The following is a 12,081-nucleotide window of genomic DNA, read 5'->3' as shown; positions in this document are numbered from 1 at the left end:
GAGAGAGTGGAGGGAGGGCTACCTTTTTCAATGGCAACCAGGCATTATACCTAATGCAGTGTTTTGGAAAAACTGCACTGCAGTATGCATACTTTTTTGTGACAGTGTGAGCATGGAAGAAGGGCTCTAAACACTTGAGTAGATGCAAGCTGATTTTCACAGATTTTGTGTTCTTCCCAGGCAAGTGTTCCGTGACAAAGGCAGCCAATTTGTGAAGGGTTTCCCAATTGCTTCCAGGTTGGGCTGAGACAGATGATTAATGTGATAATGTGGAAGGAGAGGTTCCCTGGGACTTTAAAATAGAAGGAGTTTTATAAGAATGTAATAACTGACTATAATATCCAAGTGCAAACAGAAGATGTTAATAGAGCAGTTTGCTGGCTGGCCTGTTTGTTTTAACATGGTCAAAGTGAGGGTCTGAGGGTTTTCTAATGGATTAAATTGGAGTCTCGGAGAACAGCGTATCTATTTCTTATGGGTTTTTATTTCGATCAAAATTCTCTAAAATACTAGCTCTCCACTAGAGTTGGTGAGTATTTAGAATCTTTCACTTACAGTGTGAACACATCATTTAGAGATAAAGCTACAGACAGGCATTTGACCTTGCTTTCATGTTTGGGACACAAGTCTTTTTTGCTTTTCGAAAGCAAAGGAGCTTTGAGATTAATCTGGGTAGCATTCCTTGGCCTACAAGCTTTGTGTGTATACGCCGTAATTCTGTGGGCATGTTTCAATATTGTGTTTATCAATTCTCAGACTTAAATAGATGTGATTAATTGGAAATCTGTAATTATTAATACCATACTGATTAAGAAGACTTTGTGCTTAAAATGAAAGTTCTTGTGGGTCTGTATCTCGTGGTAAGCTAAGTAATACAGGAAGATGGACTTTGTTCTTTTTCTGTGCTTTTTGCTAGGTACAATGGGTCTCTCCCAAATGGAGATAGAGGAAGAAGAAAAAGTAGATTTGCTTTATTTAAAAGGCCCAAGGCAAATGGGGTGAAACCCAGCACTGTGCATATTGCCTGTACCCCTCAAGCAGCAAAGGTAAGCTCAATTTGTCTAGTTAAAGTCTTATTTCTCCTGGTGCTGTCTAAATAGAGTTCAGTGACTGAAGTCAGTGCTGTTATGCTGAGGTGAAACGATGTAAAAAGCAGGAAGTGTTGGCTGTGAAAAGAATGATTCATGTTTACCCAAGGTTTTTTGGTACCTGTCAGGGTTAGCAAGAAACCATTCAGCAAAACAAATGTGGTGTCCAGTCCTTGCTGTGTCCAGAAAGAAAAATGTTTCTTTTTTGAAACATGAATGGTGAGGGCACAGGCTAGTCATGTAAAACGCTTTGTTTTGTTTTCCTTCCAAACTCATTGCAGACATCTGTTCTAGCATTCCTGTTTTTGCACTCATTCATGCTTTGGGGCTAACTTTGCTCCGTGTGAAGCTGACTTTGACATGGTCCTTTGCCAAAGCTCTGTGTGCACTTGCCGCTCAGTCCAATGGGTAGGAGTTCCACAGGGATGAGGACAGGTGGGTTTTGCAGGGCACGTTTTTATATGGCTTGTAGTCAAGTTCAGAGGTCCTGTTGAGAAGCAGTAAAGGAAGGGCTCAGGTCCTTAAATTGAATTGTATTTCATGACAAAACTGTTATATTGTAGTGAAGGTATTACCATGAAATACTCCTGTATTGTGGCAATCCAAGTGTGTGTGCACTTATGTTTGATAAGAAATGGAGCGTTTCTACTAAACCAATGGGATTTGAGAATGCTTAGTGGTTGTTCAGAAAAGTTCTCCAGTGCGGAGATCAGGCCCTTGAACAAATATCATAGTGTTGTTTGACTCTCTCAATACATTGACACTTAAGAATACTGATTCCTAAATATACGGAATGGCATAAAATGTTCTGATATCAAAAGTACATTGCTAACCAAAGTTATTATAATAGAATTATATCTATGGGAGATCTGTGAAAAGAAAATTCTTTTTGCCAATTATTTATGGTTTTTCAAGAACGTGCTATTTAGAAGCGCTTTTAGAAGAGTATTTGTTCAGTCCCTAATGGGTAGTTGCAGAATGAAAAATCTAGACTAACAAACTGAAACCTAGATTAGTTCACTACAACTTTTGCAGTCTTTGCTGAGTTTTCTCTGGTTTACCCTGTTTACCACCACCCTGTTGAGTTTTTCGTCTACGTATGTTGTTAATCGTCACTGATTTTTAGTATCAACTTGGATCCAGTTTTTAGAGCGAAGTCCCTAAGTTTTTGTCCTTGCTTTGCTGTTGAAGGTTCAGGCTGAAAAGGCCATGAAGGTGTTATATTCAGTTTCAGCCTTTGCACTCAGTTGTTTTGTTCTTTTGTGTCAAGGCCAGCATTGCTTTAACACAAAACATGACTAATAGTATGTCTTGGTTACATATATTTCGTTGCAGTGTGCAGTAAAGAGACCAGTTTGGTCTGTTGCCGAATCAATCCTGCAGCTTTTTTTAATGGCCAGGACTGTTTTTTGTGTAATTTAACTATAGGTGTGTCACTAACAACCATCTACCTTAATGCATTAATTGAGCAGAACAAGAGCCTGGTGTGTATATATATGTGTGTGTGTGTATATATATATATATAGTCTGCTTTGCTGCTGTTATTCAGTAGAATTATTGTTCACTGGTTCAATAATATTTGACCTTTTTTTCACAGGCAATAAGTAACAAGGACCAACACAGCATCTCGTACACTTTGTCTCGGGCCCAGACAGTAGTAGTTGAATATACACATGACAGCAACACAGATATGTTCCAGGTATGCGAAGTAAATATGAGTTATAAATGTATTCTCACTTTTGGTGATTTCTAACAAGGCATTCTCTCAACAGGCTTCTTCCGTCAGACCCAAAAGTTTGCATGTGTCACTTTCTGTGCTTTACTGTTCAGAGATGTTCAATTCTGTTCATTCCTGAGGCCATCACATGAACAAGGCTGTGTATCTGTGTTTGGTCGGAGGTGAAAGTTGGGGTTTTTTTGTGACTAATGCACAGGGTTATGGTTTTGCCTTTGCTGGTCTGTAAGTCACGTAACCTGTCTCCTAGTCTCTTATTGCAAAATGAAAAATAAAGTGCACTGTTCCCTTCGAGCACTTGGAACATTGCTTCTAGCATTTATGAAGTGATTTGGGATCAGCCAGTTGAAGATGGGATAGAAGAAATACAATGTGAAAATACAGGAAAGCTTTTGACACAACTAACATGAAAAATATCTCTAACTCCTTTAAGCAAACCCAGAAACCTGGTGTAGTGAAGGGTTTCCCTGCCTATGGCAGGGGGGTTGGAACTAGATGATCTTCGAGGTCCTTTCCAACCCAAACCATTCTATGATTCTATTCTATGATTCGATGAAATAAGTCTAAAAGTGATGGAAAATGTGGGGAGAGGAGGCCCAGCTCTGATGTGCTGGCAGTTCAGAGCAACTTTGCTGCGGTTCCTGTATGTATGAGAACGAACCGCAAACACATTTGCAGCTGTGGTGTGCGCTCGTATCTTGTAATTGTTTCCTGTTTTTCTCAAAAGGAAGGATTTTGTTTTGTTTTGTTTTTTTCGTGTGCTTTGTTTCTTCTGATTTCTGGACTGATGTTGTGTTGATTTTTTTTTTTTTTTTTTGTCACTAATTTATGGCAAGGAGATTTGCTGTCACAGCATTTAGCTGTGACGCCACTGCAGGATCTAAGGAGGTGGAAGGTGTTGGTAAGTGGTAGAGGAAGCTGCTATGCAACTGTAAATACCTACAACAGAGCAAAAGGGCTGTAATAAACTAACTGCAGCAGAAGCCATTGTGTCAGAGTTCTCTCTTCAGGCATGCTGTGGCATGTACACTGCCCTAAAACTGCCGGTGGCGACCCATGTGTTCTGATGGGTTAGCCTGCCCAAGAAGCAATGGAAAAATACATTCTGACAAAGCAGTTTCAGTCTCATGAAAGCTTTCCGTCAAGCCTTCACCAAAATCCACCTCAGGCTTTTGGGTCTGCTGCCCAGCAGTTAATCAGTCTTAATATAAGCAGCTATTTCCTAAGACGCTGTTGAGAGCTCTGGAAGTGAGTGAAAGGTGTTAGTGTGTAAGTGGGCTTTAAACCTGGCCACATGGATGTTTGGGAGAGGGATATAACTTCTCTTCATGCTTTATAAGGAAATGGACAAGATGAATTGACTGGAAAAGCAGTCAAACTCATGCAATTCTATCAAACCTGATAGAGCTGTGTGGGACTGCAAAACTCAATTCTTCCATGCAATCAGAAAACGAGGCACAGCTGCTAGAAAAATCTGGTTGTAGTCAGAAGTTGTATTCCTGTTGTGTCCTGTGCACAGCAATGTAATGCCTCTCTGCTACAAACATCTCGTACCTGGTGTTTCCTGAGAGATTCGCTCCTTCTCAGTGCCACACTGCTGTTGGAGAGTCAGCTCACTTCCTCGAGTTTCCCTACATCTTCACCTCCAGCTAGTCTGGCATTGTTCAGAATGTTCTGAGCATGCAAAGTGACTGAATGCCACTTTTCCTTATCTAACTGTAGTTTTTTAGCTGTTTTGGAGCTTCTGCAGCTGGTCCAGCTGACCTGAGTGTAACCTTTCTGATGAGAACGCCTTCAATGGGAAGTTGTCTCAGAATTGACTTAATTACATCATTTTATTTCTCCTTCCTTCGGTTGGCAGTACTCAGCCTTCAAAATAACTCTGATCACATGGAGGTGGAATAACTCATCAATTCAGAGTAGGCTTTAGAAACCTAAATTTAGATTGGTGAAGGGGAATGCTTCAAACTGGAACATCATGATTTTTTTCTTGATCACTTTTAAATGCTTTGAGTTGAATGTTCCTAGGCCCAAAGGCAAACTTCCAAACAGGTGTGATTGACTTTTTTTTTTTTAAATCTCTTTCCAGATTGGTCGGTCAACAGAGAGTCCTATAGACTTTGTTGTGACAGATACAGTTCCTGGAAGTCAGAGTAATTCAGATACACAGTCCGTGCAGAGCACTATATCAAGGTTTGCCTGCAGAATCATATGTGAACGTAACCCTCCTTTTACAGCAAGAATATATGCTGCAGGATTTGACTCCTCAAAAAATATCTTTCTTGGGGTAAGGAGACTCTTTCTTTTTCCTTCGGAGTTCAGTGCAGGCTTATTTTTAAGGTAATTCGTAGCTCCGCTTCAGCCAAATTAAAAGTTTTCATTGGTACAACTTCTCTTAGGAGAAAGCTGCGAAGTGGAAGACATCAGATGGGCAAATGGATGGACTAACCACAAATGGAGTTCTTGTTATGCATCCCCGTAATGGATTTACAGAAGACTCCAAGCCAGGGGTGTGGAGAGAGATATCTGTGTGTGGGAACGTGTTCAGCCTCCGTGAAACGAGATCAGCTCAGCAGAGGGGGAAAATGGTAAGAGTAGTGACCAATGTTTTATGCAGCCTGTTCAAAATGGGTACAACCATAAGTGGTACAGCTTGGGCGTAAACAGAGGCTGGAATCTGCTCCATTCAGTGTAGAAGTCACCCCCATAATTAGCTGTGCTGACTTTTTGTATGTCTGTGCTCACACATGAAGGTGTCTTGCTCAACTTGAATAACTGATGGAGTTTATCTGCAAACTAGTGCTTAGCTGCAGATCCTAGACTGCTTTGCGAAACTGAGTCGCCAGTCTGCTATGCTCTTCTGCAAACTCAGTCATGCGCACGTTTTAAAGAGTACTTTCCTGATTCTGCTTCTTGAGTTTATGCTTTTAAAGTTTTCCTGCTTTTCCTTTTTTGTAGAATAATAAAGAATAGTTGTAGTTTTATTGACACATGCCTGTATACCTGGATATCCATTTCCATCTTGGCATTCTGAGTTTTCCTCTTGTTTCCAAAGCATTGGTGACGTTTCCAGGAGATGATTGGTTTTGTTATGACTTGAGATCTCTTAGGAAAAAGAAATGCTACATGAACACTTAAGTGATGCATTTAGCTAGGAATGCTGACAGCTGATTTTTTTTCTAGAGGAGAGGAAAGCCATGTGTAAAGTTGTGTTTGAAGAAAACAGTCTAAAACGTGATGGAAGACTAAACAAGACTTGTCTTGTGCCGTTCTTCCTTGATGTTTTTCAAGTAACATCATTTGGATTGTGTCATGGTTTAACCCCAGCCAAAACGAAGTACCATGCAGCTGCTTGCTTACTTCTCCCCCCTCAATGGGATGGGGAGGAGAATTGGAAAAAAAACCTCATAGGTTGGGATAAAGGTAGTTTAAAAGGACAGGGGAGAAATAATAATAGTAGTAATAATAACAACAATGATAATAAGAGAATATAGAAAACAAGTGATGCACAATGCAATTGCTCACTATCCACAGACCAATGCCCAGCACGTTCCCGAGCAGCGATCACCCACCTCTGGCCAACTCCCCTGGTTTATATACTGAACATGGCATTACATGGTAGGCAATATCCCATTGGCCAGTTTGGGCCAGCTGTCCTGGCGATGCTCCCTCCCATCTTCTTGTGCCCCTGGCAGAGATTAAGGTGAAAGTCCTTGACTTCTTAACAACTAAAACCAGCAGTGTAGTGTTAGTATTGTTCTCATCCTAAATCTGAAAATGTAGGGCTGCAGCAGCTACTAAGAAGAAAATTAACTCTGTCTCAGCTGAAACTAGGACAGAATGCTGTAGGGATGGAGTTGGGAGAAGTTGTTAAGGTTGGAGAGGAACTTTTCAGCCTTAATTTTTTTTAATGTACATATTAATCTCTTCTTTAGAAGTTTGGTTTTTTTTTTTAAAAAAAAAAAAAAGAGGGAGAGAGAAGCTGACACTGGGCGCTCTATGGGTATCTTAGAATCATAGAATGGTTAGGCTTAGAAGGGACCTCAAAGATCATCTAGTTCCAACCCCCCTGCCATGGGCAGGGAAACTCTCCACTACATCAGGTTGCCAAAAGCCTCATCCAACCTGGCCTTGAACACTTCCAGGAATGGGGCATCCACAACTTCTCTGGGCAACCTGTTCCACTGCCTCACCACCCTCTGAGTGAAAAATTTCTTCTTCATATACAATCTAAATCTCCCCTCTTTCAGTTTAAATCCATTGCCCCTTGTCCTATCACTACATGCCCTTGTAAAAAGTCCCTCTTCAGCTTTGCTGTAGGCCCCCTTTAAGTACTGGAAAGCTGCTATAAGATCACCCCGGCGCCCCAACTCTCTCAGCCTGTCTTCGTAGCAGAGGTGCTCCAGCCTTTGGATCATCTTCGTGGCCCTCGTCTGGACTCGCTCCAGTAGCTCCATGTCCTTCTTTTGTTGGACACTCCAGAGCTGAATGCAGTTTTCCAGATAGGGTCTCGCAAGAGCAGAGTAGAGGGGCAGAATTGCCTCCCTTGACCTGCTGGCCATGTTCTTTTGATGCAGCCCAGGATGCAGTTGGCTTTCTGGGCTGCCAGTGCACATTGCTGGCTCACGTTGAGCTTCTCATCCACCAGCCCTCCCAAGTCCTTTTCCTCAGGGCTGCTCTCAATTCATTCTCCGCCCAGCCTGTCCTTGTGCTTGCAATTGCCCTGACCCATGTGCAGGACCTTGCACTTGGCCTTGTTGAACTTCATGAGGTTCTCACAGGCCCACCTCTCCAGCCTGTCAAGGTCCCTCTGGATGGCATCCCTTCCCTCCAGTGTGTCCACAACATCACACGACTTTGGTGTCATCTGCAAACTTGCTGAGAGTGCACTCAATCCCACTGTCCATGTCACCAGCAAAGATGTTAAATAGCACTGACCCCTGAGGAGCCCCACTTGTCACTGGCCTCCACTTGGACATTGAACCATTGACCACAACTCTTTGAGTGCGACCATCCAGCCAATTCCTTATCCACCGAGTGGTCCATCCATCAAAACCATGTCTTTCCAGTTTAGAGACAAGGATGTCATGTGGGACAGTATCAAATGCTTTGGATAAGTCCAGGTAGATGATGTCAGTTGCTCTTCCCCTATCCATCAATGCTGTAACCTCATCATAGAAGGCCACCAAATTAGGCAGGATTTGCCCCTAGTGAAGCCATGTTGGCTGTCACCAATCACCTCCTTATTTTCTATGTGCCTTAGCATAGTCGCGAGGAGGACCTGCTCCATGATCTTGCCAGGCACAGAGGTGAGACTGACTGGCCTGTAGTTCCCTGGGTCGTCTTTTTTCCCCTTTTTAAAGATGGGGGCTATGTTTCCCCTTTTCCAGTCATTGGGAACTTCACCAGATTGTCACAACTTTTGAAATATGATGGGTAGTGGCTTAGCAACTTCATCTTGTATAGGAGCTGCTTGAAACTTTTTGTCTGGATCTTCCAGGTAGATTTATATTATGAAAGTGCCTTACATTACTGTCCATATAGCTCTAGGTGACACCTCTCTTTCTCTTTGTCCATCACAAGGTTGAGAACGAAACGAACCAGCTCCAGGACGGCTCTCTAATCGACCTGTGTGGAGCAACGCTGCTGTGGCGCACTGCGGAAGGGCTGGCACGCACTCCTACTGTCAAGCACCTGGAGGCGTTAAGACAGGAAATAAACGCGGCGAGACCCCAGTGTCCGGTGGGCTTTAACACCTTGGCATTTCCCAGCATGAAGAGAAAAGATGTTGTAGACGAAAAGCAGCCATGGGTGTATCTGAACTGCGGTCACGTCCACGGCTATCACAACTGGGGGAACAAAGAGGAGAGAGACGGCAAGGATCGCGAGTGTCCCATGTGCCGTTCTGTTGGCCCCTACGTGCCCCTGTGGCTTGGATGCGAAGCGGGATTTTATGTGGATGCGGGACCTCCGACTCATGCGTTCAGCCCGTGTGGACACGTGTGCTCAGAAAAGACAACTGCATATTGGTCCCAAATTCCTCTCCCTCATGGTACTCACACTTTTCACGCAGCCTGTCCCTTCTGCGCGCATCAGCTGGCTGGTGAGCAGGGTTACATCAGACTCATTTTCCAAGGACCTCTCGACTAACACCCGTGTTACCGAGGGCTGCGGTAAACTGATAAGCTAAGCGATACTGATTTTTAAACCAACTGTTTTTCGTATTCTCTGGGCTTTGCTGGTTTGCATTAAGATGAAGAATCTTTGGGTTTTTGTTACAAAAGCTAAATCCCTCTCTGTCGGAAGTGTCTGGAAATGGAAGAAATGAGGGGAGAAGGGGGAGAACTCCTGGGTTTTTTTTTTTTAGTTAATAACTACTTCTGAGAGGTGAAGGAAAGTGTTGTAGCGTGAACTTCGATGCCTTCTGTTTAATGGTTTTTTTGAATCACATGCCCACAGTGTTGGAAAGTTGTTTCATTCTTTTTGTATATGGAGGGTGAACAGTTCAAAGAACATTAGTTTACAGCTTGGATGCAAACGTTGTAAAATATAATGTGTATATTAACTCTTTTCTATTTATCTTTATAATTGAAAATACGTAGAATGTTTAGAGAGTAGCATGGTCATAGTGTGTTCATCCAGCATAGAGTAGTTCTGGATGGAGAAGGACGTGAGATGGAAATGGTAGAAAAATCTTTTTTAATCTAAAATACTGAGTTCTTAGAATAGTTAAAGTGCTTTTTAAACCAAGCTAATGCAAATTATGATGGCATAAAGGTGTGCTTTAAGCGTGTTGAGAGGTAGCTAAGAAGGACTTCTTAAAATGTCTTTTTGGTAGGACTGTGCTGAAGATCTGGTTACGAGAAGAATATTTACCAGACTCTTTGAATATGCAACTTAGTCTAGGTTAAGGATTTTTTTTCTCCCTTCTTGCTAACACATCTCTTTATTTAGCATTAGTGACCTTTGTGAGGATTTTTCCGATGTTAAACATTAACAAACCTGAAAGTCGAGGCTCGTTTTGTTCCTTGCTGTTTGGGGGGTGAGGGGAGAGGCGGACGCACCTGTGCTCGTGTGGAGAGCAGGGAGCAGTTTGTCAGTCAGCCACAGTCCCAACCTGTGACGGGCTCATCAGATGTTCTGCCTTTCTTCTGGCCCCGTTGCAGACTGTCACCCGTGGGCACGTGGCAGCCCTGGGCATCACGTGCTGGCCTCTGCCCTGCCGTGAGGTGCAAACGCTGGTCTAGGCCACGCACGGAGCAAAGTCGAAGCCCGGTGCCCGAGGGGTGCGTGCCTGCCTCCTGGCATCCACGTGCAACACGTTGCAACTGGCAATCCGTTAGGGGGGAGCTTGAGCTGGGACTGGAGCGCACTGGTAGACCTCTGTGTGGGATGCTTGCCTAAGGTCTCTCTCTGCTCTCCCTTCCCACCCTTCCTTTCCCTCTGTATCCACCAGAAAAGGCCAGTGCACTACATCCAGCTTTGCTGCTAGCCCACTGTGCTTCATGGCAAACACACAACCTGACCTTTTTAGGATTGAGTTGAGCTTTTTTTGGCCAGCGTCATACTTTTTTTTTTTTTTTTCCCCAAAGTCCGCACTGTATAATTGACAGTAGCAAATTTCTGTGCTTTAGAGCATAGCTTTAATTTTTCCTTTTGAAGCTGTTCTAAAATTTTCTTGGTTTAGAGAGACCTATGTTGCTTAGATGTCACGAATTATTTACTTTGACTGTCAATTGTTTCTCCATTTTTAAAAAGAAATTATATATATTGTTTGGTTCACTCAGGAAATGCATGTGTCAGGAAGCCTGTATTATAAGTTCAGTTAGCTGTCATGTACAAGTAACTGCTGTTACTCCCTTTCCATAGAAATATAACTGATTTTGACATTTTCCAGATTATGTGCATTAAGTAATGAAACTTATGCAGCAAGAAATCCCTGTATTGTAGTTGTTCTAATCATTTTATTCGAACTATAATATACTGTAGTTTAATTTTTATTTGCAAATTAATTTATTCAAACTATGTGAGTAAACACTTTTCAAAAATAGAAATTCTGGGATTGTCTGTGGCTTTGTTTCTGAGAGATTGGAAAGGTGGCTGGAGATGGCCCTTCTGCTGTCACATAAGGTGCCTGTTCTGCACGTATGGATTAAGATCACAAAAAAGCAACTGTAAAGAGTTTGCATGTTATCCTGGTTGCAGATTTCGATGGCTCCTTTCAGATGTGGCCCCTCAATGTGTTTTATGCTTAACCCTACATTAACAAAGGTGAGATTGTTGTTCAGAAGACATAGTTAAATGATCTCGTCCCTGAGTAATTTATACATAACAAGATGTAAGAAAAAACTTTTAACTGAATGGCTGGACTCTTGTAAGATGTCAAGAGCTCTCGATCCCATCTTCCACAAAATTGGATTGATGATTCTTCTCTGGTCCTGATCTTGTTGACTGTGGGTATATGAAAAATCAGAAGAGGACATGATGAAAGCTACAAAGCAGTATGAGTAATATAAAGACAAATTGTGAAAACAGGTTGAGAACTGGATGGTGGCAGACAGGGAAAACTCACCCTGTGTTGGAGGCACACTTGGATGCTGATGTGGAGCCGATAGTGCAGTTGGGTACAGGCACATCTAACTGTAGTGGGGAAGAAGAGAGGTTCATGGCCAACACAACCATTGTTAAGCCTCTACCCCATTAAGAGGGTATGTTATGCTTTCTTTATACTCCTCTACCCCTGTCCTCCTCCCCTCCCCCTCTCCCCCCCCCCCCCCCAAAAAAAAAAACACCACAGAAGAAGGTGTAGTCTTAGCAGAAGAGGCTGTTTCTCTGGGTAGTGTTACGCTAAGATAACCCTTCACAGTCTGCCCTGTGCTCTCTGCCTGTTGTACGCTTTTCTTGACCCAAGGTGGGCTTGCTAATCCCATTTTTTAAAGGGCGGAACATGGGCATTGAAGTGCCCAAGATGCAGAAACCCCACTGTCAAAAGCAGGATCTCAGCAGTCAAGTAGGTTGAGGAACAGTTTCCATACAACTGTTTCCATACACAAGCTAACTGGAAGCAGTAGCTTTGCCTGCGGTTCCCGATTTGAGTTCCTCTGGGCTTCTGTGCTCTTTAATAAACAATTTAAATAGAAGGTCTTGTAAACTGTAAAATTAATGTCAGTTTAAAAAGTAAAATGACTCCTTTGGCTCAACCAGCTGACTGAAGCACTCTGAAATTTTAAGGCCTTTGCTTCCAAAGAAATTTGGGAG

At 42.7% G+C, this 12,081-nt stretch overlaps 1 protein-coding gene across 3 annotated transcripts in view; it reads left to right on the top strand.

The window, feature by feature from the left end:
* Window positions 1-10,791, top strand: part of PELI1 (pellino E3 ubiquitin protein ligase 1) — a 49,535-nt gene extending 38,744 nt beyond the window's left edge. For all 3 annotated transcript variants that reach the window (XM_086631010.1, XM_086631004.1, XM_086631017.1), the window contains exons 3-7: window positions 917-1,046; window positions 2,686-2,787; window positions 4,913-5,110; window positions 5,223-5,411; window positions 8,407-10,791. In XM_086631010.1, coding sequence (XP_086487136.1) covers window positions 917-1,046; window positions 2,686-2,787; window positions 4,913-5,110; window positions 5,223-5,411; window positions 8,407-8,973 — 1,186 coding nt within the window. In that variant the 3' untranslated portion in view covers window positions 8,974-10,791. The remainder of the gene's footprint in view (window positions 1-916; window positions 1,047-2,685; window positions 2,788-4,912; window positions 5,111-5,222; window positions 5,412-8,406) is intronic.
* The last annotated feature ends 1,290 nt before the right edge of the window (window positions 10,792-12,081 follow it).

The sequence above is a fragment of the Tauraco erythrolophus genome, chromosome 2, assembly GCF_009769465.1.
Source record: "Tauraco erythrolophus isolate bTauEry1 chromosome 2, bTauEry1.pri, whole genome shotgun sequence".
NCBI lineage: Eukaryota > Metazoa > Chordata > Aves > Musophagiformes > Musophagidae > Tauraco > Tauraco erythrolophus.
Note: the sequence above shows the minus strand (reverse complement) of the source record. Positions and strands in the feature narration are given on the sequence as shown.